This window comes from Chrysemys picta, chromosome 1, assembly GCF_011386835.1.
Source record: "Chrysemys picta bellii isolate R12L10 chromosome 1, ASM1138683v2, whole genome shotgun sequence".
NCBI classification, from domain to species: domain Eukaryota; kingdom Metazoa; phylum Chordata; order Testudines; family Emydidae; genus Chrysemys; species Chrysemys picta.
In genome coordinates this window covers 2,056,283-2,083,992 of record NC_088791.1, presented here as the reverse complement: position 1 = coordinate 2,083,992, position 27,710 = coordinate 2,056,283, and the positions used below count along the sequence as shown (strand labels likewise).

The 27,710-nt window shown below is 49.7% G+C and overlaps 2 protein-coding genes across 2 annotated transcripts in view; one reads left to right on the top strand and one right to left on the bottom strand.

Annotated features, from left to right (window-relative positions):
* Positions 1–27,710, bottom strand: part of LOC101939714 (C-type lectin-like) — a 525,580-nt gene that overhangs the window by 53,838 nt on the left and 444,032 nt on the right. The window lies entirely within an intron of this gene.
* Positions 5,877–11,308, top strand: LOC135983732 (C-type lectin-like). The gene is made up of 3 exons (XM_065596957.1): positions 5,877–6,013; positions 8,807–8,921; positions 11,113–11,308. Exons 1-3 carry the CDS (start codon positions 5,939–5,941, stop codon positions 11,229–11,231), a joined length of 309 nt encoding a protein of 102 aa, XP_065453029.1. The 5' UTR covers positions 5,877–5,938; the 3' UTR covers positions 11,232–11,308.

The window sequence follows — 27,710 nt, the reverse complement described above, 5'->3', positions numbered from 1 at the left end:
TGTTGTTTTTATGGATACACTAACATGTCTACCCCTCTGATACTTGGTATCATGCTATGTGACTTATTCTCTGCACCCAGCAGAAGTATTTTTCACTAACCTCGTTCAAGAAAAAAGCAACAGAGGGTCCTGTGGCACCTTTGAGACTAACAGAAGTACTGGGAGCATAAGCTTTCGTGGGTAAGAACCTCACTTCTTCAGATGCAAGTAATGGAAATCTCCAGAGGAAGGTATATATCAGTGTGGAGATAACGAGGTTAGTTTAATCAGGGAGGGTGAGGTGCTCTGCTAGCAGTTGAGGTGTGAACACCAAGGGAGGAGAAACTGTTTCTGTAGTTGGATAGCCATTCACAGTCTTTGTTTAATCCTGATCTGATGGTGTCAAATTTGCAAATGAACTGGAGCTCAGCAGTTTCTCTTTGGAGTCTGGTCCTGAAGTTTTTTTGCTGTAAGATGGCTACCTTTACATCTGCTATTGTGTGGCCAGGGAGGTTGAAGTGTTCTCCTACAGGTTTTTGTATATTGCCATTCCTGATATCTGACTTGTGTCCATTTATCCTCTTGTGTAGTGACTGTCCAGTTTGGCCAATGTACATAGCAGAGGGGCATTGCTGGCATATGATGGCATATATAACATTGGTGGATGTGCAGGTGAATGAGCCGGTCATGTTGTAGCTGATCTGGTTAGGTCCAGTGATGGTGTTGCTGGTGTAGATATGTGGGCAGAGTTGGCATCGAGGTTTGTTGCCTGGGTTGGTTCCTGAGTTAGAGTTGTTATGGTGCGGTGCGTGGTTGCTGGTGAGAATATGCTTAAGGTTGGCAGGTTGTCTGTGGGCGAGGACTGGCCTGCCTCCCAAGGTCTGTGAAAGTGAGGGATCATTGTCCGGGATGGGTTGTAGATCACTGATGATGCGTTGGAGAGGTTTAAGCTGAGGACTGTAGGTGATGGCCAGTGGAGTTCTGTTGGTTTCTCTTCTGGGCCTGTCTTGTAGCAGGAGGCTTCTGGGTACACGTCTGGCTCTGTTGATTTGTTTCTTTATTTCCTTGTGTGGGTATCGTAGCTTTGAGAATGCTTGGTGAAGATCTTGTAGGTGTTGGTCTCTGTCTGAGGGGTTGGAGCAGATGTGATTGTACCTCAGTGCTTGGCTGTAGACGATGGATCGTGTGGTGTGACCGGGGTGGAAGCTGGAGGCATGAAGGTAGGCGTAGCGGTCGGTGGGTTTTCGGTATAGGGTGGTGTTAATGTGGCCATCGCTTATTTGTACGGTGGTGTCCAGGAAGTGGACCTCCCCTGTAGATTGGTCCAGGCTGAGGTTGATGGTGGGGTGGAAGCTGTTGAAAGCATGGTGGAATTCTTCCAGGGCCTCCTTCCCATGGGTCCAGATGATGAAGATGTCATCAATATAGCGTAGGTAGAGAAGGGGCATGAGTGGACGAGAGCTGAGGAAGCGTTGTTCCAGGTCAGCCATAAAAATGTTGGCATATTGTGGGGCCATGCAGGTGCCCATAGCGGTGCCACTGGTCTGGAGGTATATATTGTCACCAAATTTGAAATAATTGTGCGTGAGGATAAAGTCACAGAGCTCAGCAATAAGTTGTGCTGTATCATCATCAGGGATACTGTTCCTGACAGCTTGTATTCCATCTGTATGTGGGATGTTTGTGTAGAGAGCCTCTAGATCCATGGTGGCTAGGATGGTGTTTTCTGGGAGGTCACCAATGCATTGTAGTTTTCTCAGGAAATCTATGGTGTCACGGAGATAGCTGGGAGTGCTGGTGGCTTAGGGTCTGAGTAGGGAGTCCACATATCCAGACAGTCCTTCAGTGAGAGTGCCAATGCCCGAGATGATGGGGCATCCAGGATTTCCAGGTTTGTGGATCTTAGGTAGTAGATACCCTTAGAGCCCCGACCGGGGTTATTCTATGTTGATTTGTTCCTGTGTTAGTGTAGGGAGTGTCCTGGGTAGATGGTGCAGTTTCTTAGTGTATTCCTCAGTGGGATCTGAGGAAAGCGGCCTATAGAATTTGGTATTGGAGAGTTGTCTGGCAGCCTCCTTCTGGTAGTCAGACCTGTTCATGATGACAACAGCACCTCCTTTATCAGCCTCTTTGATGATAATGTCAGGGTGGTTTCTGAGGCTGTGGATGGCATTGCGTTCTGCACGACTTAGGTTATGAGGCAAGCGATGTTGTTTTTCCACAATTTCTGCCTGTGCACGTCGGCGGAAGCATTCTATGTATAGGTCCAGACTGTCACTTCGACCCTCAGGAGGAGTCTATGTGGAGTTCTTCTTCCTGTGTTGTTGGTGGGAGGGTATCTGTGTATCAGTGCGCTGTTCAGTGTTATCATGAAAGTATTCTTTGAGTCGGAGGCGGCAAAAGTAGGCTTCCAGATCACCACAGAACTGTATCATGTTCGTGGGGGTGCTGGGGCAAAAGGAGAGTCCCCGAGATAGGACAGACTCTTCTGTTGGGTTGAGTGTGTAGCTGGATAAATTGATGATATTGCTGGGTGAGTTAGGGGTACCCCTGTTGTGGACCCATGTGGCAGAAACAGTTTCTCCTCCCTTGGTGTTCACACCTCAACTGCTAGCAGAGCACCTCACCCTCCCTGATTAAACTAACCTCGTTATCTCCACACTGATATATACCTGCCTCTGGAGATTTCCATTACTTGCATCTGAAGAAGTGAGGTTCTTACCCATGAAAGCTTATGCTCCCAGTACTTCTGTTAATCTCAAAGGTGCCACAGGACCCTCTGTTGCTTTTTACAGATTCAGACTAACACGGCTACCCCTCTGATACTCGTTCAAGAAGGAGCAGACATAGCCAGTGAGTTTATTTCTTGATCTAGTTGTTTTATTCCAACCCAGTTTAAGTAAGCGAGTCTGGCAGGGAATTTTGTGTAAGAAAGATGATTAAAGTATTGCCTCTCTCTATACAGTATACACTGAACTCTGCCACACAGCGGAGAATCCATCTAGCAAGTGATCTATAGCTGTTCAGTTCCCACAGGGAAATGTTATTAGTGCTTTAAGGTGAAAAGGGGGGAGGATCTCGCGGCGGTGGGGCCAGCATCAGGGTGAGGAGGCAAGTGGTGAGCCAGCGGCATGGCAGGCGGGGGGTATCTAGTAACGGGCAGGGGGCATGACGGTGGGTGAGGAGGTGAGTCACAGATGGGTGAGGAGGTGAAAAGAGAGGGGGGACTTGCGGGGGGGTGAAGAGGTGAGCAGCGATGCAGCAGCAGGCTGGGCCTGGGGTGGAGCAGGGGTGGAGTCTGGGCAGAGCTGTGGGCGGAGCCGTGGGCGGAAGAGGCAGGACAGGAGTTTGCCTCCCCCAGGGGAAGTTTCACCCACCGCCCCGTGCCTCTGCTTACACGTTCAAGGCTCACACCTGCCCTCTGTGCAGCACTGCACTGAGAGCTCACATTCAGCTGATTGCCTGCATGACCCCTGAGTGCTTTTCAGCCGACTCAGGCTCACAGGGTTCGGGCTATGGGGCAGTTTCATTGCTGTGTAGGCTTCCGGCTTGGCTGGAGCCTGGGCTCTAGGACCCTGTGAGATCTGCCAGGAAATCCCCTCGGCCAGGGCTGCACTGAGGTCGTGTGGTGCTAATTGCTCATGTGCACAAGCCGAGCGCCTGGCAGAGTCTGAGTGCCTGGGGTCAGCACAGTGCCCTTCATCAGACACACCTGTGCTCTCCTTCCAGAATGACAGCGGGTGTGTCTGGCAGAGCCATGGCCCAGGGCAGGCCAGTGCTCAGAGCAGAGCCCAGGAGCTGGCACGGGAGGGATACGGTGATCCCAGCAGGGCACAGGGTGGCTGTGTCTGTGTTGAGTGGGGTGGGGGCCGTGAAGGTGAAGAGGGATGGAGAGAGGGAGGCCGCTCTACCTGCTCCTCCCATTGGTCCTGGGGAGGGGTGAGGCGCTAACACAGGGTCTTGTCCAGGGCCGGCTGCAGGAACCAGCCGAGCAAGCTCGTGCTTGGGGCGGCAGATTCCAAGGGGCGGCATTCCTTCCAATCCTTTTTTATTTTGCTTTGCCGCTTCGGCCGCCCCGGCAGGTTTTTTTCTTTTTTCTTTTTGGTTTGTTGCTCCAGCCACCCTGTAGGGGGTGGCAGCATGGACAAGGGGAGCACCCTGCTGGGAGTAGTGCCAGATCTGTAGCAAGCCCGGCAGCCCGCGTCCTTCCCTCTCCGCTAGGGTTACCATATTTCCACAATCAAAAAAGAGGACACTTGGGGGGGGGAAGCCCTGCCCTAGCCCCACCCCCGCCCCACCCCCATCCACTCCCTCACACTTTCCACCCCCTGACTGCCCCCCTCAGAACCCCAACCCCCCCTGCTTCTTGTCCCCTGACTGCTCCCTGCTGAGAACCCCCCACCCTAACTGCTCCCCCTAGGACCCTACCTGTCCCCTGACTGCCCCAACCCTTATCCACTCGCATGGGTGGCAGGGTTGTAGAAATTTTGGTTGTGCCCGGAACCCATCCCCCCACACCTGCCTAAGGCTCTGGGAGGGGGATTGGGTGGGGGGAGGAGGTCTGGGGTGCAGGTCCTGGGCTGGGGATTAGGGTGCAGGAGGGGTGCAGGATGCAGGTTCTGGGATAGAGTTTGGGTGCTGGGTGCAGGATCCGGGCTGGGGCAGCGGGTGGGTGTGCAGGAGGGGGTGAGGGGTGCAGGCTCTGGGATGGAGTTTGGGGGTGGGAGGCGGTGCAAAGGGAGGGGGTGCAGGCTTTGGGAGGAAGTTTGAAGGCAGGAGGAGGGTGTGGGAAGGGGGTTTGGGAGGGAGTTTGGGGATAGGAGGGGATGCAGGGGTGAGGGCTGTTGGTCTGAGGATGAGGGGTTCATGGTGCAGGAGGCGGCTCAGGGCTGGGGCAGAGGATTAGAGTGCGGGGGGATGAGGGCTCTGGCTGGGGCTGGGGATGAGGGGTTTGGGGCGTCGGAGAGGCTCAGGGCTAGGGTGCAAGGGCAGGGTAAGGGCAGCCTGTCTTCCCATTAGTGGATGGGGGATGCTAGGACCTGGGGGCAGCAGACAGCAGTTGCTGCTGGCTCTGGCAGTACAAGCAGGCAAGGGAGAGGCAGGCAGGGAGGAGGAGGCCCACGGGGGGGAAGCACAGAGGTGGGGTGGCAGGTGGAGGCCGGGGACCCACCCAACACTCCCCCCGCTCCCGGACTGCCCCCCCCGACTCCCCTTACCATTCTGGCTCCACATGTTTTCAAAACACGCTGCACGGTGGGTCGGTTTGTGTGTTACATAGGGCTGCAGACAGAGGGAGGGGGAAGCAGGGGAGGGCTCTGGCTGCTGGACACCAATGGGAGCGGTTCTAGCGGCCCAGCCGCCCAATCAACAGCCGCACTCTGCATGGAAGGGAGGGAGGCAAGGGAGAAAACCCTCCCAGACATTTTGACCTTGTTACCAATTCCTCCTGGACGGCTATTTAGAGATGCAAAACCCGGACATGTCCGGGGAAATATGGACGGATGGTAACCCTACTCCCCGCCGACCGGAGCGGCGCGGAGCCCTCCCAGCTAAAGGAAGCCCTCGCCGCCCCCCCTTCTGTCTCCCCCTCCCCCCACTATGCGGGGCGCACACTCCGCTGCCCAGGGCATGTCTGCAGGGTTTGGTTTTTTTCCTTCGCTGCTCTGGCTGCCCCGCAGGTTTGTTTGTTTGTTTTTCCCCTTCGCCGCTCCGGCCGCCCAGCAGGTTTTTTTTTGCTTGGGGTGGCAAAAAAGCCAGAGCCAGCCCTGGTCCTGGCCCCTCATGGCCCTTGCTGCCCGGGGGAGGCAGGGCTCCAGAACAGTGCTGGACTCACTCCTGCTGCTCCCTGCACTGGAGGTGGGGGGGTAACTAGCTTTGTTTTTTCTTGTCCCAGGCTCATTGCCAGCACCAGAGGCACGGGGCCCATCTCATCTCCATTCAGAGTCCTGGAGAAAATAAAATGCTGGCCCATTACATCAAGGAGTACCACAAAAAGAACAGTGCCGTCTGGATCGGACTCTCAGACCCTACGGAGGTGAGTGCCCGGTGCCCACTCTGCCTCTGGCAGCTTCTCCCCCTGGGTTCTGTGTCTCTGCTCAGTGAGGTTGTTTGGGGCGGGGGTGCCACCAGAGCAGGATTTCCATGAGAAAGGGGTGAAAAAGGGCTGTAACCACCTGTGTTTTCAGTCACAGGGTCGATCCCCAGCGCCCGGTGCAGAGTATAAACTGCTGGTATTAATATTCACGTTCGTTACACTAGTGCCCAGGGACCCAGCACACCTGCCCATTGTGCTCACACCATACACGCCCGGCACGAGAGTCAGCCCCGCCCCACACAGACGAGACATCTAGACGAGGGCTCGGGGAAAGGGGCAGCCCCACGGGCAGAGAGACCAATGTGAGGGCACAGAGCCCTGGGAGTGCTGTTGCTCTGTGTGTATTCGTCCTCAGGGTGGGCTTAGTGAGGTGGGGGGTCACCTGGCCAGAAGCGCTTCAGTTCCAGGCCTGTAGGGGGAGCCCCAGTGGGTCCCAATACCCACCCAACACAGGCTCAGGGAAGGGCAGTGACTGGGGCTGGCGGGAAAGGGGAGGTTGCAGATCCCCCCTAGCTACAGAGGCTTATAGATTCATAGATTCTAGGACTGGAAGGGACCTCGAGAGGTCATCGAGTCCAGTCCCCTGCCCGCATGGCAGGACCAAATACCATCTAGACCATCCCTGATAGACATTTATCTAACCTACTCTTAAATACCTCCAGAGATGGAGATTCCACAACCTCCCTAGGCAATTTATTCCAGTGTTTAATATACTTTTAATCACTTACAGCTCAAAGTGAGCAACCGCGGCTCTTGTTTAGCCCCTGGGCCAGTCCAGTCGCCAGTCGGGGCTCTGCAGGCCAGTGCCAGGTGGGTGGGGATGGGGTTTTCCAGTCCCGTCCCTAGTCCAGCAAAGAGGCTGGTTTCCAGGACAAACTCCATTAGTGTCTCTCCCTGAGGCCCTGCTCAGCTGCTGCTGCTCCCCCATGGACTCAGGAGCACGACGTCGGTGGGGATACTGTGTGTGGTCGTGTCTGTGACGTGGGACTTGCACGAGGACAAATCTTCAATTCAATCCACGCACCCAGCTGCCGAGGCTGAATGGGACGTTTCTGAGAGCTCGGGGCTGGTCGCACGTGATGGGTGCTGCTGGCACTGCTGGCCGGCCGGCAGCCAGAGAGCAATGCCGCCGGTGGGACCGATGGGAGATGGGGGAGCTCCGTGGGCAGCACTGCTGGGCAGCACAGACGCACCCTGCTGCAGCCGCTCCTGTCTGGCCCCAGAGTGCGGGAGAGGCTGGTGTTTCGGAGGGCAGTGACGGCGCAGACTCCTGCAGGAGGCTCCCTCCAGCCGACAGGCTGTCGTCACTTGCTAAACACACCCGACGGCTCTTGGCCTCTTCACTTCTCACCGTGATAAAATGCCAGAGACAGAGACCTCCTGGGGCACGTCGCAGCCTTTCACCCCTCGGGGGTCAACTGAGCCTGGGGCAGCGTCAGCCTCTGCCCTTCCGCAGCTCCCCCTGCACCCGCCCACTGAGGAGATGCCCACCGAGGGACACGGCCCCGTACAAAAGCCTGGGGAATTAATAACCCAGAACTCTGTTCAGGGACAGGGAAGGGGGGGATCAGGACCCACCCGAATCCCTGAACGCACGGACAGAACAAGGGGATTGTCGTCAATGTTCCCGGCTCCTTCCCATCGGCTGAGGTGCTGGCAGCCCACTCCAGGCACATACGGCGTCTGCTTCCCTCCCCAGCAAACAGCCCAAGGGAACACGCGATAGGGGCGGGGCCGTGGGTGGTCAGGCTCATGGTCGGAGCAGGAGCAGGAAGCGGATCCAATACAAGGGTCAGAGCCGGAGTCAGGAATTAATAGCCAAGCCGAGGGTCAGAGCCAGGAGGGGACCCAGGCGGCACATCAAGGGTCAGCGCCGGAGCCCGGGGGCAGGGTAAGGAAGCCGGGACCAGGAGCGAGCCGAGGCTGCCAGGACTGAGCAGGAGCAAGGCTGGGAAACCAGCAGGAGCAGGAAGAGGAGCAGGGCTGGAGCAGGACAGGAGCCCGGCGAGGAGCAGCAGCACAGGGAGGATCGCGGCCGTGGCATGACCACACTGAGCAGCCAGAGAGCTGCTGGGCTAAGAGCCGGCCAGCTGCCCTTCCTGCCCAGGCAGGGGGTGCAGGCAGTCGGGTGGCCTGCAGCCGGCTGGCTGCGCTGGTTGGGTTGCCAAGTGACTAATTCTGCTGCAGCCGCTGATCCCCGACAGTGTGAACCCAGCTTCATCCAGCGCCCCCATCCCCCAGACCTACCGCCGTGATCTCTGCAGCGGGGAGCAGAGTAACTCCCCTGTGGATGGGCTTGGGGAGCGTCGTCGCGTGGATCTGTGCACACGAGAGAGAATGGGGGCAGCAGCGTGGGGCTGCGGGACAGCGCGTGGGATGACGTTTCAGGTGCTGCTTGTCGGGCTGGGCTGGAGATGGACGTGGAACCTGAGGGCAGGTCGGGGTGCGCTCCCCTCGGCGATGTGGGGATGGCAGGGGCAGGGGGTGCTGGAGACTCTCCCTTCACTTGCTGTTTTCATGCTTTCGAGGGCTTGGGCAGGTCCTGGTGTAACTTCAGCTGCCAGTAAATGTAGCCCTGGTTGTCAGCGCTGACATTTCATAGCAATGATCAGTGTCTCCGGTGTCACTGGGCAGCCTCTGCCCGTGCCCTGCCCATGGCCCTTGGCTCCGGGGCATGTCTCTAGCTGTGTAACCTTGGGTTTACAGGGGCTCTGCTCTCCTTTGTCTCTGCAGGATCAAGGCTGGAGATGGACAGATAATTCCATGCTCAGTTTCACAGCTTGGGAGAAAGGGCAACCCAATAATTTGAAAGCAAACGAGCACTGCGCAGAGTCATCTCCTGATTCAGGTAAGCAGGCGAGTCAGACCCCCATGGACCTGCCACCCTGGCAGCGCTCTGACCACACAGGTCCTGAGATACTGATGTGGGCTGGCCCCAGCCCATCCTGAAGTGTAGATCCTTGCGCCTCTCTCTTCCCTGCCCCATGCTGGGAGGGCAGTCAGGAGAGACCCCCTTGTCTCACCTGGTAAAATCCTATGTACCAGCTCCCCTGGGTCAGGTCATATGTCTGCTCCAGTGACAGGCAGGACACACACACACACACACACACGGCTCCAGAGGGGGACTCTGCTGAGCTGTTAAAGGGTGATGGCTCTGAGTCGTTGTCACACCCTACTCCACTGCACCACGGTGTTGAGCAGGCTGAACTGTGCAAACACTGATCCACACAATGCTGCATTTGGGCCCCTTGCGGGGTCGTGTAACTCACAGGCATTTGCACACACACCAGCTGCTTGTAAAAGTGCTGCCCAGTCTCCTCAGGGGATCTTTAGCAAAAGCTGCAGCCAGGGAGCAGACCCCGCAGGACGTGGTGTACGTGACCAGGTGCTCTCAGCGCCAGCGGGGAGGGGAAGAAGTTCTGAATGGCCCAGGCAGTGACTAGCCAGCGTTGGTGGATAACGAGGGGTCAGTTTGCAGATAGTCGTCGAACAGGAAAGGGGCAAAAAACACAACAAATTCCCTGCCCAGCCCCAATCACTGGGGGCTGTGTCTGTGTGGGGCCTGCAGTGCCAGTGGGTGTGGGGAGCGAGGGGCAGGGCCGGGGCTCTCAGACTAATTCCATTTGTCACTGGTCCAGCCCTGAGCTCGCTGTGTTAGACGGTGACAAGCAGCCAGTTGACCCACTGGGCTCTGCAATAATCGATTAACCTTTAACTAAAACATAAATTATTAGGGCTGTCAAGCGATTAAAAAAATTAATCATGTTTAATCATGCTGTTAAACAATAATAGAATACCATAAAGTGAGCACTCTATGCTTTGTAGTATGTGTTGTAATTTGCATTGATATATTTGAAAATGTAGAAGAACATCAAAAATATTTAATACATTTTAATTGGAATTCTATTGTTTAACAGTGCAATTAATCACGATAGATTTTTTATTGCGATTAATTTTTTTGAGTTAATCACATGAGTTAACTGTGACTAATCAACAGTCCTATTAATAATCAATTCACCTTTGACTAAATCATTAATTATTTCTTACTTTCGTAAACTATTCATAAATTATACCCAAAAATCTACATTAAAGGGACATGAAGGTCACAAAGTCAAGGAAGGACCAGACTAAAGCTGCCCCTAGAACCTTAACTCAAACCCTGGTTCATATGTGTCATCATACTATGTTCAGTTACAGGCTCACTGTACATCAGGCCTGGTACCAGCAGAGGGGCACAGCCAGAGCTCCAGGGACTGGATGGGATAAAGTCAAACAGCAGCAGAAACCCGCACCCAAGGGAACAGGGCACTGAGACCGGCCTATACCCCCCGCGGAGCTCCCTGCTGGGCCTGGGGTGCTGCTGAGGGGCAGAGCCCACCCAGACCAGCCTCAGGACTGTCCTTCCCTGGGCGCTGTCTGGGCTGACTAAGCAGGAATACTATTGCCGGGGCAGCTCCCGGGCACGGACACAGACACCCCCGGAGCAGAGGGGTAACGGGGTCTGAGGGAGGAACGTGCAGCTCCGCGCACAGCAGGCCGATAACACTGACTCCTGGGGCAGGGACACATCCCCTCTGCATGGCGGCTGAGCCCTGCCTGGGACAGATGTTCCCATGGGTGTAGCCAGACCCAGGCGGGCAGGGCATAGAGGGGGCCTGGCTGTGGGGCAGCTCACTCAGCAGGGAGGGAGGCAGCAGCCCAGTTCCTGAGCGGGTGCCCCCAGTCCCGGGGCAGGGCTCTCGCTCTCTCCTCGGCCCTCTGGCTGGGGTGGGGGGCACGTGGGGTGGGGGAGGTAGGAGCAGTAGCACATGGACCAGGTGTCTCCCTTTTTACACGGAGCCTTGGCCTCTCTTTGCAGGATGGGGCTGCCCCAATCTGGGGTGCTCAGGGCTCCATCCCACCCTCCTGTTCCTCAGGGCTGTGCACAGGAGCTGGGATCTTCTCCGAGGGGCATGGAACGGGGCAGGGGAGGGGTCACTGTATGGCAGGAACGGCCCAGCCTGCCCCACCCCATGGGTCATTTCTGTTTTTCTTTCTAGGTTTTCAGAAATGGCACGATTATCCCTGTGAAGAGAGATTCTCTTTCATTTGTAAGCACAAACCCCAGGTGAAGCAGCTCGCCTGGACCTGGGGGTCCCTGGACCTGGGCTGTGAGTGAATCGAGTCTCTCTGGCTCCCCTGGGAGACCAGATCCTGTGTCCCCAGCTGCGAAGTTCCTTCTGCAAAGCATCACTGTGTCACTCCCACTCTGCTCTGCCCCTTCTCTCCCTGTCGCACCCACGCTCTGCTCTTCTCAACAATCTCAGCACAGTGACGTGATAATAAACGTTCCCTCCAGCATTCAGCTCAGTGTGTGTCTCCTTTCTCGTGTTCCTGACTCTGGCATGGACAGTCCATGTGTGGCCTGGCTCCACCCTCAGCACCCCAGAGCCAGTTCCTGAGCAGGAAGAAAGGGACTGAACAAGAATTGAGGGCTCTGGCCCTCTGGTAAAAACACGGGACATCACTTCCCCCCGAGACACGGCCCGTTCATCCCGCTCCCCTGTGCCCCACCCTCGGTGCTCATCCCTCCTGTCCTCATCTCAGCGCTTCCAGAGCAGGACCTGTCTAGCCTGCCTGCAATGCACCTGCTCATCTTGCAGAGCAGGAATACAAAACAAAAAAGTCTGAGCCAGGACTCCTGGGTTCCAGTCCCAGCTCTGCTGGAGGGATCCTGTGTGACCCTGGGAACGTCCCTTCTCCTCTTCCCGGTTACATTTATCTCTGTCCCTGACTGACGGGGTGTTCTCTGCCCCCAGCCTTCAGACAGCCTCTCTCAGAGCGTCCCCTTATTGTGCTGGCCCCAGGCCTCTGCTCCAGGGAAAGGGGCTCTCCTGCTTCAATCCCATTCAAATAGCAGCTAGAATAGTCACCAAACTACCAAACCGAGTGTGTGAGATTTCAGCTTTCAATCGAACTGGCCTCCTGGCAAATCCACAAACATGAGCCCCGTTCAGGGGTACCAGAGGTAGGGACCCCCACAGTACAGCTCCTTTCAAGGAATCCATTGGTTTAGCACAAACTGGACAAAATCAGCCCTGTGTATGTGAGCGGGGTCTGAATGGACTCCCCCCTGCCCTGTGGGGATGTGCTGGGGGAGCAGACCTCAGGAGCAGACCGTATCAGACACACCTGGGCTGCCTAGGTGCTCAGCAGACAGACCTGCTTTGCCACAGTGCTCAGTTTGGGCTGTTCGGGGTTAATCTGGGACGCAGGGGTGTGAAATGTTGTTATCCTCATTGTACGAGTCGAGGGCAGCAGAACCGTACTCAGCCTGCCCGATTGACCCTCACGCGCTGAGCGGGGCAAGTGCCCCCATATCCAGTGAGAGCCCGGGGGGGTGGGGTAGGGTGACCAGATGTCCCGATTTTATAGGGACAGTCCCGATTTTTGGGTCTTTCACTTATATAAGCTCTTATTACCCCACACCCCGTCCCGATTTTTCACACTTGCTGTCTGGTCACCCTAGGGTGGGGCCAGGTGTTCTCTCCTACCTGGGCTGCGGGCTCTGTTTAAAGACAACGTGATCAAAGATAACACGGGATGCAGCAGCAGTGGGGTCCCCCCCCCCAGGGAAATCACTAAGCGCTGGGCGAATTGGCAGAGCCTCAGAACTCAGCGTCGCAGCTCGAGGCCGAAGTGGCAAACGGCAAATGTGGCAGAGCAGCGATGAGCCCACAGCAAAGGGGCAGGGACAGAGACAGCAGCGACTGTGTGAGCAGCGGCAGCAGCAGGGCCATTGCTCAGCACCCCCAGGGGCGGGAGGTGAAGCCACACGAAGACACCCCTGAATTCTGTGACTTCTCTGACGTGGGAAACCAGTGGGGAGTGTGGGGCAGTGGAGGGGAAGGGGAGTGGTGCATGTAACAGTTGAACCCCCCTTCAGGGGTGCCTCCTGATGCATTGGGGTCCCACTGAGCACACCCATTCCACCAGCCTGGACTCCCTCACCCTGTCCTGCTGCGCACACACACACACACACACACACACACACACACACGGACGGACATGAACACACACACACAGACACACACAGGTAGGGACACACCCAGCTGTAGAATCACACAGAATCTGCAATCAACTCTGCGTGGGAAGACTCAGCTTGAGGAATTGCCCAGCACTCTCATGCACACACCCTCTGGAGTGCAAACCCCAAATTATGTTGTCCTGCACTGTATAGAGAGCTATTCAGCGTAAGCTCATGAAATCCGCCCCCTCCCTCAATGTGTAGGAAGATATGCACAGCTTTTTGCCCCCCACCCAGTTATGAATTGCACAAAATGGGTTTTAGAGTAAACAAAAGGCAAGTTTATTAACTACAAAAGGTAAATGTTAAGTGATTATAAGGGATAGCAAACAGAACAAAGCAGATCACTGAGCAAATAAAACAAAACGTGCAAACTAAGCTTAATACACTACAGAATACTGGCTACAAATAATAATTTCTCACCCTAAATGCTGTTTTAAGCAGGTTGCAGAATTTCTTTGTGGACAGAAAGCTCTTGCTTGCAGCTTAAAACTCCAGGGATATCCTACACAAGCCAGACACCATTCCCAGCCCTGGCTCAGCATCCTCCCCACCCCCACCCTCCCTGCAGCTTAGTTCCTTTGTTTCTTCAGGTGTTTTCAGCAGTCTTCCTTCTTGGGCAGGGAGGCAGTGGAGAAGAACCAAGATTAACTCACTCCCCAACCTTAATTAAGATTTGCATATAGTGGGAATCCTTTGTTTTCCAGTTTGACTCCCCCACCCCCTTCCCATGGAAAAGTACCAGCATTTCAAGATGGTATCGTGTACCAGGTGACATGATCATATGACCCTGAAGTGTCAAAGCAGCATCCCAGGAAACTTCTCAGGAAGGAGGGAGACTAGCATCTTCAAAGTCCTATTGTCTTTCCTAATGGCCCATCCAGGCTGTTTGCCTACTGTCTGGTGGGTATTCCCCAGGTGAAAACACAGTTGTAATTATAATATTTCTAACTTAGGAAACAGAAATGGTACATGCATACAAACTGGCTAATCACAGTCAGTAAATCATAATCTTTCCACTGATACCTTATGTCAGGACTGAGATCCCCACTTTGAACTTTAGGGTACAAATGTAGGGGCCTGCATAAAAACTTCTAAGCTTAATTACCAGCTTAGCTCTGGTTCGGCTGCCACCATTTTCAATGGATTCCCTCCCTGGGAAACCTTGAAAAACCTTCACCAAATCCCTGGTGAAAACAAATCCAACCCCTTGGATTTAAAACAAGGGGAAATTAACCATTCCCCTCCTTCCTCCCACCAACTCCTGGTGAATCAAGATCCAAAACCCCTTTGGATCTAAAACAAGGAAAAAAATCAATCAGGTTCTTAAAAAGAAGGTTTTTAATTAAAGAAAAAGGTAAAAATCATCTCTGTAAAATCAGTATGGAAATCAACCTTACAGGGTAATCAAACTTAAAGAGCTCAGAGGACTCCCCTCTAGTCTCAGGTTCAAAGTACAGCAAACAAAGAGAAACACTCTAGTAAAAGGTACATTTACAAGTTGAGAAAAACAAAGGAAAACTAACACGCCTTGCCTGGCTATTTACTTACAAGTTTGAAATAGGAGAGGCTTGTTTAGAAAGATGTGGAGAACCTGGATTGATGTCTGGTCCCTCTCATTCCCGGAGAACGAACACCGTCCCAAAACAAAGAACACAAACAAAAGCCTTCCCCCACCAAGATTTGAAAGTATCTTGTCCCCTTATTGGTCCTTTAGGTCAGATGCCAGCCAGGTACCTGAGCTTCTTAACCCTTTACAGGGAAAAGGATTTTGGAGTCTCTGGCCAGGAGGGATTTATAGTACTGTACACAGGACAGCTATTACCCTTCCCTTTATAGTTATGACACCTTACATGACCCATCTTGCATAACACATATCTTAGTTATGCCATATTCATATCATAAGCATATTTCTATGAAGAATATGGGGCATAATGTCACAGTGCATTAAGGGATATTCGTCCATCCAACTTTCAGACTGCAGAGTGGGGAAGTGAGGCAAATGTAATTGTGAATGGTCATGGGAAGTTTCCTGGCTTCTGTGCTACCCTGATTGTTCGGATAGTGAAAGGATCTGAGCCCCTTCCATGGATGGCTGCCTGCCCTCGAGCACTCTACTTCCCTCTCCCACGAGGCAGAGTCCTCATAACCCTGACAAGGCCGGGCCCAGGATCCTTGGGGGGCTTGACTTCCAGTCTCTCCATGGGTAGCTCAGGACAAGGGCTAGGGTGTCCCCATTGTGGGGCAATCTCTGCTCACCGGCCACTTGCCCAATCCAGTGATCGCTGCATTGAGTTTAAACCACACCCAACTGATTAAACAGGAAGTGCAAAAAAATAACGGTAAAATGGAAAAGGTGAAAAGACCCAGGAACCCGCCTGCTGGGCCTGGGGTCAGCACAGCAAACAAGGGTCTCTGGGTCTCAAGAGAAATTCACAGCCTGTTCCCTACATTTCCAGGTCCTGGCTGCACTGCGGAGACACCACGGGTCAGACACCTGCTCTGGTAGTGGCTTCATGCCCTCAAGCACCAGGTGGAAGGACTCTTCTCCCCAGCATCAGCCCCCCATTGGCTTCACATTCCCCCCCGGATCTGGCCTGCCAGGGCTTCTAGTCTGGTGACATCTCCTTGTACTGGGCCCTCTGCCCATATCCCTCCTCCCTCTGCCCAGCTGCTCACTGCACTTGGCTCCAATGTTACTTGTGGCATGACCAGCGTCCGTTATCCTGGCTCTGGCCCTGCGGCTCCCTGCTATAGCTTGGCCCTGGGTAACTCTCCATTGTTAACAAAATACCAGCCGGAGGCAACGACTTTCTGGTTTCCCTGGGAGTGCTCGAACCCCGCTCCGCCCCAGGCCCTGCCCCCACTCCACCCCTTCCCCGAAGGTCCCACCTCTTCCTGCCCCTGCTCCGCCCTGCTCCACGCCTTCCTGTCCCCAATCCCCCCAGCACCTCTTGCACGCTGCTGAACAGCTGATCTCTGGTGGGTGGAAGGTGCTGAGGGGAGGGGAAATAGCTGATCAGTGGTGCTGAGCACCAACTATTTTTTCCTGCTCCAGCCCCGAAGTACCCATGGAGTCAGGGCCTATGGTACCAGCCAAATTCAAAGCTGCTACTGCATTAATTGAAAATTTAATCTCAAACCACCAAAACCAACAGCTCCACAATACCCAACTTTCTTGTGATTTGTCTAATTGTTTAGTTTTTGCAATTTTTGTTGTTGGTTTATTTTTAAAATTATTTTTTCCTTGTTATTGCACTTTTTTGTTTTTCTTTTATTTGTTGTTTTCCCCCCTGCTTTTGGATATTACAAATGTCTACCAAATGCAAAAGTGGTTCCAAAGTACCGTCATTTTGTTGCTTTTTAAAAGACACAAACGCACTTGGGTAAAAATGCCATCGGAGCTTAAGTTTTTCTCCAAGTACGCAACCTTAACCACTAATGCACAGTATTATCGTAGTTTGTGTAAATGTATGGCTTGAACTGTGTAAGTAGCAAAACGGGTTTTTTTTTTTTTCATTTTTGCCCATTCTGGGCATACAGCCACAAAAGAAAAAAAGCGAATTTGTTCTTAAACCCATCCTAGAAACATATAATAGCAACAGTTTCAGTTTTATTTTTAGCTACAAAAAGAGTACGTTATAAATTCTTAAGCTTTGTTAATATCTAAAAAGTTTAACTGTAAATTTTCTAAAACATAATCAATTAAAATTTTTAAGTCCCAATTTTAAAATACAATATTTGCAAACCTTAATATATAGCCAAGAACCGTTTTCCTTTCCTTTTTCTAAATGCTTAAACTAAAATAAAGTTTTTGTTTGTAATTTTGGTTTCATGAACAAATTTTCAATCCTAGATGTAATTGGTTCATTTTAAAAAAAGTTGTAACAAATAGCCTATTACTTTTACCTGCTTAAAAATTTATCAGAATAAGTCAAGTTATTTGCAATAAAAGATACTATAAACAAATTAGGGCTGTTGATTAATTGCAGTTAACTCACGTGATTAACTCAACAAAAAAATTAATCACAATTAATCACACTTTTAATCACACTGTTAAACAATACCAATTGAAATGTAGTAAATATTTTTGGATATTTTGCTACATTTTCAAATATATTGATTTCAATTACAACACAGAATACAAAGTATAGAGAACTCATTTTATATTTTTTTATTACCAATATTTGTACTGTAAAAATGATAAACAAAAGAAATTGTCTTTTTAAATTCACTTCATACAAGTACTGGAGTGCAATCTTTTTATTGTGAAAGTGCAATTTACAAATGTAGATTATTTTGTTACATAACTGCACTCAAAAACAAAACAAAGTAAAACTTCAGAGCCTACAAGTCCACTCAGTCCTACTTTTTATTCAGCCAATCGCTAAGAGAAACATGCTTGTTTACATTTATGGGAGATAATGCTGCTGGTTTCTTATTTACAATGTCACCTGAAAGTGAGAACAGGCATTTGCATGGCACTTCTGTAGATGTCATTGTAAGGTATTGTGACAAAATTCCTCCTCTATCTTGGTGGGTCCTGCGCTTATTGGCGGATTTTCTTGCCTCAGAGATTCACCATGTGGGTTGGGGAACAGCCCAGAGACCTTCCCCTCTGGGAAAACCCACAGTCCAGGTCAGTTGGGAGGTTTGGGGGGAACCCGGGCCCGCCCTCTACTCCGGGTTCCAGCCCAGGGCCCTGTGGACTGCAGCTGTCTATAGTGCCTCCTGTAACAGCTGCATGACAGCTACAACTCCCTGGGCCATTTCCCCATGGCCTCTTCCAAACACCTTCCTTATTCTCACCACAGGACCTTCCTCCTGGTGTCTGATAACGCTTGTGCTCTTCAGTCCTCCAGCAGCACACCCTCTCACTCTCAGCACCTTGCACCTCTTGCTCCCAGCTCCTCACACTCGCACCGCAAACTGAAGTGAGCTCCTTTTAAAACCCAGGTGCCCTGATTAGCCTGCCTTAATTGATTCTAGCAGCTTCTTCTTAATTGGCTCCAGGTGTCCTAAATAGCCTGCCTGTCTTAACTGGTTCTAGCAGGTTCCTGATTACTCTAGTGCAGCCCCTGCTCTGGTCACTGGGGGAACAGAAAACTACTCATCCAGTGACCAGTATATTTGCCCTCTACCAGACTCCCGTACCCCACTGGTCTGGATCTGTCACAGTATTTATATGCCAGATATGCTAAACATTTGTATGCCCCTTCATACTTCAGCCACCATTCCAGAGGACATGCTTCCATGCTGGTGAAGTTTGTTAAAAAAATAATGTATTAATTAAAATGACTGAACTCCTTGGGGGAGAACAGTATGTCTCTTGCTCCTATTTTACCTACATTCTGCCATGTATTTCATATTTTTACAGTCTCAGATGATGACCTAGCACAGGTTGTTTGTTTTAAGAACATTTTCGCTGCAGATTTGACAAAATGCAAAGGAGGTACCAATGTGAGATTTTTAAATATAGCCACAGCACTCAACACAAGGTTTAAGAATCTGAAGTGTCTTCCAAAATCTGAGAGGAATGAGGTGTGGAGCATGCTATCAGAAGTCTTAAAAGAGCAACATTCCGATGCGGAAACTGCAGAACCCGAACTACTGAAAAGGAAAAATCAACTTTCTGCTGGTTGCATCTGACTCAAGTGATGAAAGTGAACATAGAATCATAGAGTCATAGAAGATTAGGGTTGGAAGAGAGGTCAGGAGGTCATCTAGTCCAATCCCCTGCTCAAAGCAGGACCAACACCAACTAAATCATCCCAGACAGAGCTCTGTCAAACCAGGCCTTAAAAACCTCTAGGGATGGAGATTCCACCACCTCCCTAGGGAACCCATTCCAGTGCTTCATCACCCTATTAGTGAAAAGAAGAACAGGAGTACTTGTGGCACCTTAGAGACTAACAAATTATAACAAATTTGTTAGTCTCTAAGGTGCCACAAGTACTCCTGTTCTTCTTTTTGCGGATACAGACTAACACGGCTGCTACTCTGAAACCTACTAGTGAAATAGTTTGTTGTAATATCCAACTTAGACCTCCCCCATTGAAACTTGAGACTATTAGTCCTTGTTCTGTCATCTGCTACCACTGAAAACAGTCTAGATCCATCCTCTTTGGAACCCCCCTTCAGGTAGTTGAAAGCAACTATCAAATCCCCCCTCGTTCTTCTCTTCTGCAGACTAAACAATCCCAGTTCCCTCAGCCTCTCCTCATAAGTCATGTGCTCCAGACCCCTAATCATTTTTGTTGCCCTTTGCTGGACTCTTTCCAATTTTTCCACATCCTTCTTGTAGTGTGGGGCCCCAAACTGGACACAGTACTCCAGATGAGCCTCACATGTGCCGTATAGAGGGGAATGATCACGTCCCTCAATCTGATGACAGTGCTCATATTAATGCAGCCCAATATGCCATTAGCCTTCTTGCAACAAGGACACACTGCTGACTCATATCCATTTTAATCCCTTAGGTCCTTTTTTACAGAACTACTGCTTAGAACATTGGTCCCCAGCCTGTAGCAGTGCATGGGATTCTTCCATCCTAAGTACAGGACTCTGCACTTGTTCTTGAAGCTCATCAGATTTCTTTTGGCCCAATTTGTCTAGGTCACTCTGGACCCTATCCCTACCCTCCAGCGTATCTACCCCTCCCCCCAGCTTAGTGTCATCCACGAACTTGCTGAGCGTGCAATCCATCCCATCGTCCAGATCATTAATGAAGATGTTGAACAAAACTGGCCCCAGGACCAACCCCTGGAGCACTCCGCTTGATACCAGATGCCAACTAGACATCGAGCCCGACGATCTATCCACCTTTCTATCCACCTTATAGTCCATTCATCCAATCCATACTTTTTTAACTTGCTGGCAAGTCTCCTGTGGGAGACCGTATCACAATCTTTACTAAAGTCAAGGTATACCACGTCCACCACTTTCCCCGTATCCACAGAGCCAGTTATCTCATCATAGAAGACAATCAGGTTGGTCCAGCATGACTTGCCCTTGGTGAATCTATGTTGACTGCTCCTGATCACTTTCCTCTCCTCCAAGTGCTTCAAAATGGATTCCTTAAGGACCTGCTCCATGATTTTTCTGGGGACAGAGGTGAGGCTGACCAGTCCGTAGTTTCCCAGATCCTCGTTCTTCCCTTTTTTAAAGATGGGCATTATATTTGCCTTTTTCCAATCATCCGGGATGTCCCCCGATCACCAAGACTTTTCAAAGATAATGGCCAATGGCTCTGCAATCTCATCAGCCACCTCCTTCAGAACCCTCGGATGCATTAGCCCTTGCTGGCCACAGCAGTGCAGGATCCCAGCGGGAGGACCGCCAGGAGATATTCCTGTGGGAGAAGGGATTCCTTTACCAGGAATGGGCTGGTTTGGGGCAAACTGAACCTTGGAAAGCCAGGAGGCAGTTGGTGGTTCCCCAGAGATACCGCTGCAGACTGTTGTACTTGGCCCACGATATTCCTTAGAGGTTTTTAAGGTCAGGCTTGACAAAGCCCTGGCTGGGATGATTTAGTTGGGGATTGGTCCTGCTTTGAGCAGGTGGTTGGACTAGATGACCTCCTGAGGTCCCTTCCAACCCTTATATTCTACGATTCTATTGGATCCAGACCCAGGGACTTGTGCATGTCCAGCTTTTCTAAATAGTCCTTAACCTGTTCTTTCACCACTGAGGGCTGCTCACCTTCTCCCCATACTGTGCTGCCCAGTGCAGCAGTCTGAGAGCTGACCTTGTCTGTGACGACCAAGGCAAAAAAAGCATTGAGTACTTCAGGTTTTTCCACATCATCTGTCACTCCCCCATTCAGTAAGGGTCCCACATTTTCCCTGACCTTCTTCTTGTTGCTAACATACCTGAAGAAACCCTTCTTGTTACCCTTCACATCCCTACTCCAATTGTGCTTTGGCCTTCCTGTTTACACCCCTGCAAGCTCTAGCAATATTTTTATACTCCTCCCTAGTCATCTGTCCAAGTTTCCACTTCTTGTAAGCTTCCTTTTAGTGTTAAAGCTCACCAAAGATTTCTCCATTAAGCCAAGCTGGTCGCCTGCCATTTTTGCTATTCTTTCTGCACATCGGGATGGTTTGTTCCTGCACCCTCAATAAGGCTTCTTTACAATACAGCCAGCTCTCCTGGACTCCTTTCCCCCTCATATTAGCCTCCCAGGGGATCCTGCCCATCAATTCCCTGAGGGAGTCCAAGTCTGCTTTTCTGAAGTCCAGGGTCCGTATTCTGCTGCTCTCCTTTCTTCCTTGTGTCAGGATCCTGAACTCGACCATCTCATGGTCACTGCTGCCCAACATGCATCAGCCTGCACTGCTTTGGATCATTACTGAGCAGAACCCGTCATCCGCATGGACGCATGTCCTCGGGAATGGTGGTTGAAGCATGAAGGGACATATGAATCTTTAATGCATCTGGCACGTAAATATCTTGCCACATCGGCTACAACAGCGCCCTGTGAACGCCTGTTCTCACTTTCAGGTGACATTGTAACAAGAAGCGGGCAGCATTATCTCCGGCAAATGTAAACAAACTTGTTTGTCTGAGTGACTGGCTGAACAAGAAGTAGGACTGAGTGGACGTGTAGGCTCTAAAGTTTACATTGTTTTATTTTTTAATGCAATTATTTTTTGTACATAATTCCACATTTGTAAGTTCAACTTTTAAGATAAAGAGATTTTACTACAGTACTTTTATTAGGTGAATTGAAAAATACTATTTCTTTTTTTATTACAAATATTTGTGCTGTAAAAACAAAGAAATATACAGTGAGCACTGTACACTTTGTATTCTGTGTTGTAATTGAAATAAATATATTAAAAAATGTAGGAAACATCCAAAAACATTTAAATAAATGGCATTCTATTATTGTTTAACAGTGTGATTAATCATGTGATTAATTGTGATAAATTTTTTAAATTGCTTGAAAGCCCTAAAACAAATACAAGAAAATTCCAAATTATTCCAAGATATTGTCAATTAAAATATTATAAACAAAAAAGAAAACACCCAAATAAGTCCAAACAAAAAACACAGGAATATGATTCAAACACTATATAAAATTATATTTAACAAAAACATACAAAGTCAAACATTAATAAATCAAAATAATATGGAAAATATTAAACCTAATTAACAAACAAAATAATACAAAATGAACTATTCCACCCATTATTCCAGGTCATTAAAATACCCTTAAAACGGAACCAAACCACCAAAAAAATAAATCAAACAAAAGCTACTATGATACCGTCACAGCTACCACCTCCACTGTGTCCTAAAACCCTGCATCTTTTGTCCTCATCCTAAAAAATGTCCTAACTAAACCAGGCCAACCCCCCCTCCCCCGTCCACCCCCAATATAGAATTGTAGGACTGGAAGGGGTTATGCAAATAAGGATACAGAGAGTCAGAGAGATTAGCTAGGGGTCTGGGGATGGGAGGGAGAGGGAATGGGTGGGTGGGTGGAGTCTTTTTCTTTTCCCCAAAAGTGATTATTATAAGCAACCCCCAGAGGCTCTATACCCAGGCCAGTTGTCAGTTGTGTCTGAGATAACTACCGTATTTTCCGGCGTATAAGACGACTGGGCGTATAAGACGACCCCCAACTTTTCCAGTTAAAATATAGAGTTTGGGATATACTCGCCGTATAAGACTACCCCTCTTCCAACGCACACCAAAAAAAATTTAAAAAAACATCAGATTTGATTTCAATATGGTAATTTTAATTCAAATGCTTATGACATGCAGGTACTTAGCAGGAAAACTGTCACTTATAAACATAAGGCTGTTTGTCATCAAACATGTAAACATAAAACAGTGCAAGTGGATTAAACTTTTCCTAATTCACTCTAAAGCTGAAAGGAAGGATAAGACAATAAACCCATGGGAGCTGCCATGCTGTTTGTTTTCTAAGCTGTCAACCAAACGAACTGATGATGATAGGAGGAAGATAACAAACAAGAGAGAGAGAGCAAGTGCCGGGCAAGTCCCTGGCGAGTTAGCAATGCCCATCATAACTGCAAGCTACGGTATTTTTACAGGTTTTGCTGGCGTGACAGTTTCCCTTTAAAAGCCTTCAAAATCCTCCTGTTCGTCATCTGATATCATAAGTACATCAATGACATCTTGTGATACATTTGTAAGGCAGTCATCGTATGGATTGAATTCCGTATCAGATGGTGTGGTCTCAGCTTCGGCTTCCTTTTCATCTTGCCACAAGTAGTCGTCCTCCATACCATCTAATGAATTTGATATGCCACACTTCTTGAAAGACTTGATTACTGTTTCTGCATCAATATCATTCCAGGCTTTTATGACAAACTTGCACAAAACATCCAACTGTGGAGCACGCATGTTTCCTCCTTTTGTGAATGACTTTTCGCCGCTAACCATCCATTCATTCCACTGTTCTTGAATGCGATCTTTAAATGGCTTGTTTAGGCACACATCCAGCGGCTGTACCAACGATGTCAATCCTGCAGGAATAACTGCCACATCTGTGTTTAGTCTTGCAAGCATTTGCTTGGTGCTGGGAGTTAAATGAGCCCTGAACATATCCCACACCAGTAGACTACATTTTTGAATAAGTCCACCTGGTCGCCTGCTCCATACATTATCAAGCCATAGCTTTACCCCTTCTTCATCCATCCAGCCTTTTTCATTCACATGTACAAAACAACCAACAGGGAACTTGAATTTCGGCATTGTTTTTCTTTTAAAAATAATCATTGGTCTCAGTTTGGCGCCATCAGCTGTGCATCCTAGTACCACTGTAAAACTGGACTTCTCATGTCCTGTTGTTTTAATTAAAATTGTTTTTTCACCTTTTTGATGGACAGTTTTATTTCCAACCATATCAAAATTCATTGGAGTTTCATCCATATTTCCAATACTACTTAACGCATAGCCATGTTTAGTGCGCTGTTGTATTACGTATCGATGGAAACTATTTACTTTGCTATCAAGATCTGCAGGTAATTTTGGGGCAATTTTCATCTTTTGCCTCAGTACCATATTATGCCTTCCCATGAATCTAGTACACCAGGATACAGTGGCCTTAAATCTGTTGCTGTGATCTGGGTTAGATTTGGCCCACTGAAGTGCAAACAAATGTATTTTATTTCGTGTCACTACATAACCGTTTTGGCGATGCTCATTCACCATGTCTGCTACATGTTTTTCGAGTTCTGGCCAATGTGGGGTGCCTCTTCTTAATGCACACTTACCCCTTGGCATACTCTTTAATGCTTTTTCATTTGCTTTCCAGTCCCGAACCATCTTTTCTGTTACTCCATATTGTCTTGCAGCAGCGCAGTTATTATGTTCCATGGCAAAGTTTACAACTTTAAGTTTGAAACTGGCTTCATATTTCTTTCTTCTTGCTGATGGAGCCATGATGGGGTTTTGACTGTTGGACATTTGTATACTGTACTGTATGTACTGGTGCTATACTGTATGAACAGGTACAGATACTGGTGCTGTACTGTATGTGGTACCCAGTATACAACAACCAGCCAATCACGGCAAGCGATGTACCTTACCGGCGATTGGCTGGTTGTTGTATACAAAGCCTGCTTGGATTGGTCAGCTCTCCCTGCCTGCCCAGCCCTCCCTGTCTCCAAGACTATCAGAGCGGTAGCACAAACACGCCTCTTTCACCCGTCTGGCCCGCCCTTGTATCCTATTACCTCCTTCTCTGCCTCTCAGATCTCGCACATGCGCGCCTGCGCCGCTTCACTGCAGTCCTCAGGAGCGAGATCTGAGAGGCAGAGAAGGAGGTACGGTAATAGGATACAAGGGCGGGCCAGACGGGTGAAAGAGGCATGTTTTTCTGGGCACAGCGCCGCTCTATCTCTTTTTTCCATACCCCGGGCGTCCCGGACGCCTGCAGCTTGCTCCGCCCTTCACTTACACCTTCCCGGTGAGGCGCCCCCTCACCTCGTCATCGGGCGGGGATGCGGCCGCGGCCGTTTTTGAGCTCCCCCCACCATATGCGGCGACCGCAGATTCTCCAGTCCGGCTCGGAAGTTTCAGCACCCGCCCTATAAGACGACACCCGGCGTATAAGACGACCCCCGACTTTTGAGAAGATTTTCCTGGGTTAAAAAGTAGTCTTATACGCCAGTAAATACAGTATATCTCCCACTTCCATGACCTCCAGCTGTTGCTTCAATTTCTGGGACACCTGGTAAACTTTAAAGGCACAAGAAAAATCACAGTACAGTGGGGTACCCAGAGCAAGCAGATTGCTACAGCTCTGATCATCCTGGGGTCCTTTACAGACTGAGATGAACCGAGAGCATGTGGGCACACAGTGCCACCTACTGACTGGCAGAGGGAATGCAGGACCCGAGTCGTCTTTGTCTTGCACCAATTTTACACTAGTGAAATTCCACAGATGCCGGAGGAGTCATTCCCTATTCACCCAGGGCAGAAGGGAATTGACACCAGTGTTTTCAAACTGGTTTCTCTGAAGGAATATCAGAGATGGGCACTCCCTGTGTTTCACCCAGTAACAACAACAATGCTTGGCACTTGCATGTCCTACAACTTGGAAGAGACTGACAAATGTTAACTCATTACATGTCAGATGATAAAGACCTGTCTGGCCACCGGATCCATCATCCCGTTCCCTGTCCCTGCCGCCCCAGTAACCGTCAACATTTACATTGAAGATATTCCAGCAAATGTACTCAGGGCTGTATGTTTGTAGAGGGAGATCAGCAACATCCCACAACCCAGAGGTCATAGGTCAAATCCTTATTACACTTACCTATATCTAAGCAGGTATTTATACAGCCCATGTCCCCATAGGATCAGAGTTCCTACGGGCACACACTAAGGGGAGAATCTCTCTCTCCAGTATCCATCACCATGGTACCTAGACACCTAGTTACCATTCCCATTAACCATGGCAATAACTGACTCCTGATGGTCCAGGAGCAGTTCAGAGCCAATCTGTACAGCCAGAATCCCCCCTGGTGGCACCTTTGGCCCTTGCCTATCCAGAGAGCCCTGAGCTACCAAGGACCTCTGTAACGATGCTGGCTTTGGCGGGACACAACTGGGAGTATCAATTCAGGACAAATTGCTTAGAGCAGGGCAGTCACCTCCCCAGGCTGGTGGTTCTCCACCTCTAAGGCACCAAACCAGCCAAACAGAGAGGACTTCGGTCTCACCCCACTGGCTAACCACGAGTCATACAAGGAATTGCCTTAGACACTCCAGTTCTTTCTCAAGAAGCTGACCAAATGCTTCACTGAAACTACTTAGAATCAAAACACATTGAGATATAAGTACATAGCCAATATTCATAACTTGAACTAGAAAAATGATACACACACACAGACAGCGTAATCATAACCAGCAAATCATAACCTTTGTATAGGCACCTCACATGACAACCTTTGTACAATATTTGCTGCAAATATACAACAGTGGTTGCAACAATGATCTATACGTCACAGTTCATATTAATAACGTCACACCCCCAACTCAAAATTGATGCAGGAAGGAATGACACAAACATCGCTGACTGCATCCCAAGAGCTCCCATCCTTGGTTCTTTCTTACTACAGCTAGTATTGGTGTATAACAGAAATGGTTTATCAAAGTCATGTTCAATAACATGATTGAATCTCTTTACAAACTCAAGGTAAAACTTGGTTAGAACAGTAGCGGATTGGATCTGCTCTTGCAGCATGGTTCCTGTATGTCTCACGTGATCTTGCCAAGAGCTAAAGAAAATAGCTACTTTACCCATACAAGCTCTGGCAAATGTTTGCAACCCAATTAATATCAAGTCAATGTAGATATTACTGTTGTCCATTGTACAGGAATCTTGGCCTTTAGCCGTGAAAGCAATATGGTAGTGTGCCTCAGTTTCCCTTTTTTATACAGCACATCAGGTCTGCAATGTCTTTTCTTCTGTGAAAAGTTCCAATACTGTTTCCAGGCATTAACTGTGAAACATCAGAATAACAAGGTCTTTTAACATAGCGTGCGTTTGTATGTATTACTCTTCACATGTTCAAGGGGAGGGATAGCTCGATCATAGAATCATAGAATATCAGGGTTGGAAGGGACCTCAGGAGGTATCTAGTCCAACCCCCTGCTCAAAGTGGGACCAATCCCCAACTAACTCATCCCAGCCAGGGCTTTGTCAAGACAGGCTTTAAAAACCTCTAAGGAAGGAGATTCCACCACCTCCCTAGGGAACCCATTGCAGTGCTTCACCACCCTCCTAGTGAAAACGTTTGTCCTAATATCCAACCTAAACCTCCCTCACTGCAACTTGAGACCATTGCTCCTTGTTCTGTCATCTGCCAGCACTGAGAACAGTCTAGATCCATCCTCTTTGGAACCCCCTTTCAGGTAGTTGAAGGCTGCTATCAAATCCCCCCTCAGTCTTCTCTTCTGCAGACTAAACAATCCCAGTTCCCTCAGCTTTTCCTCATAAGTCATGTGCTCCAGCCCCCTAATCATTTTTGTTGCCCTTTGCTGGGCTCTTTCCAATTTTTACACATCCTTCTTGCAGTGTAGGGCCCC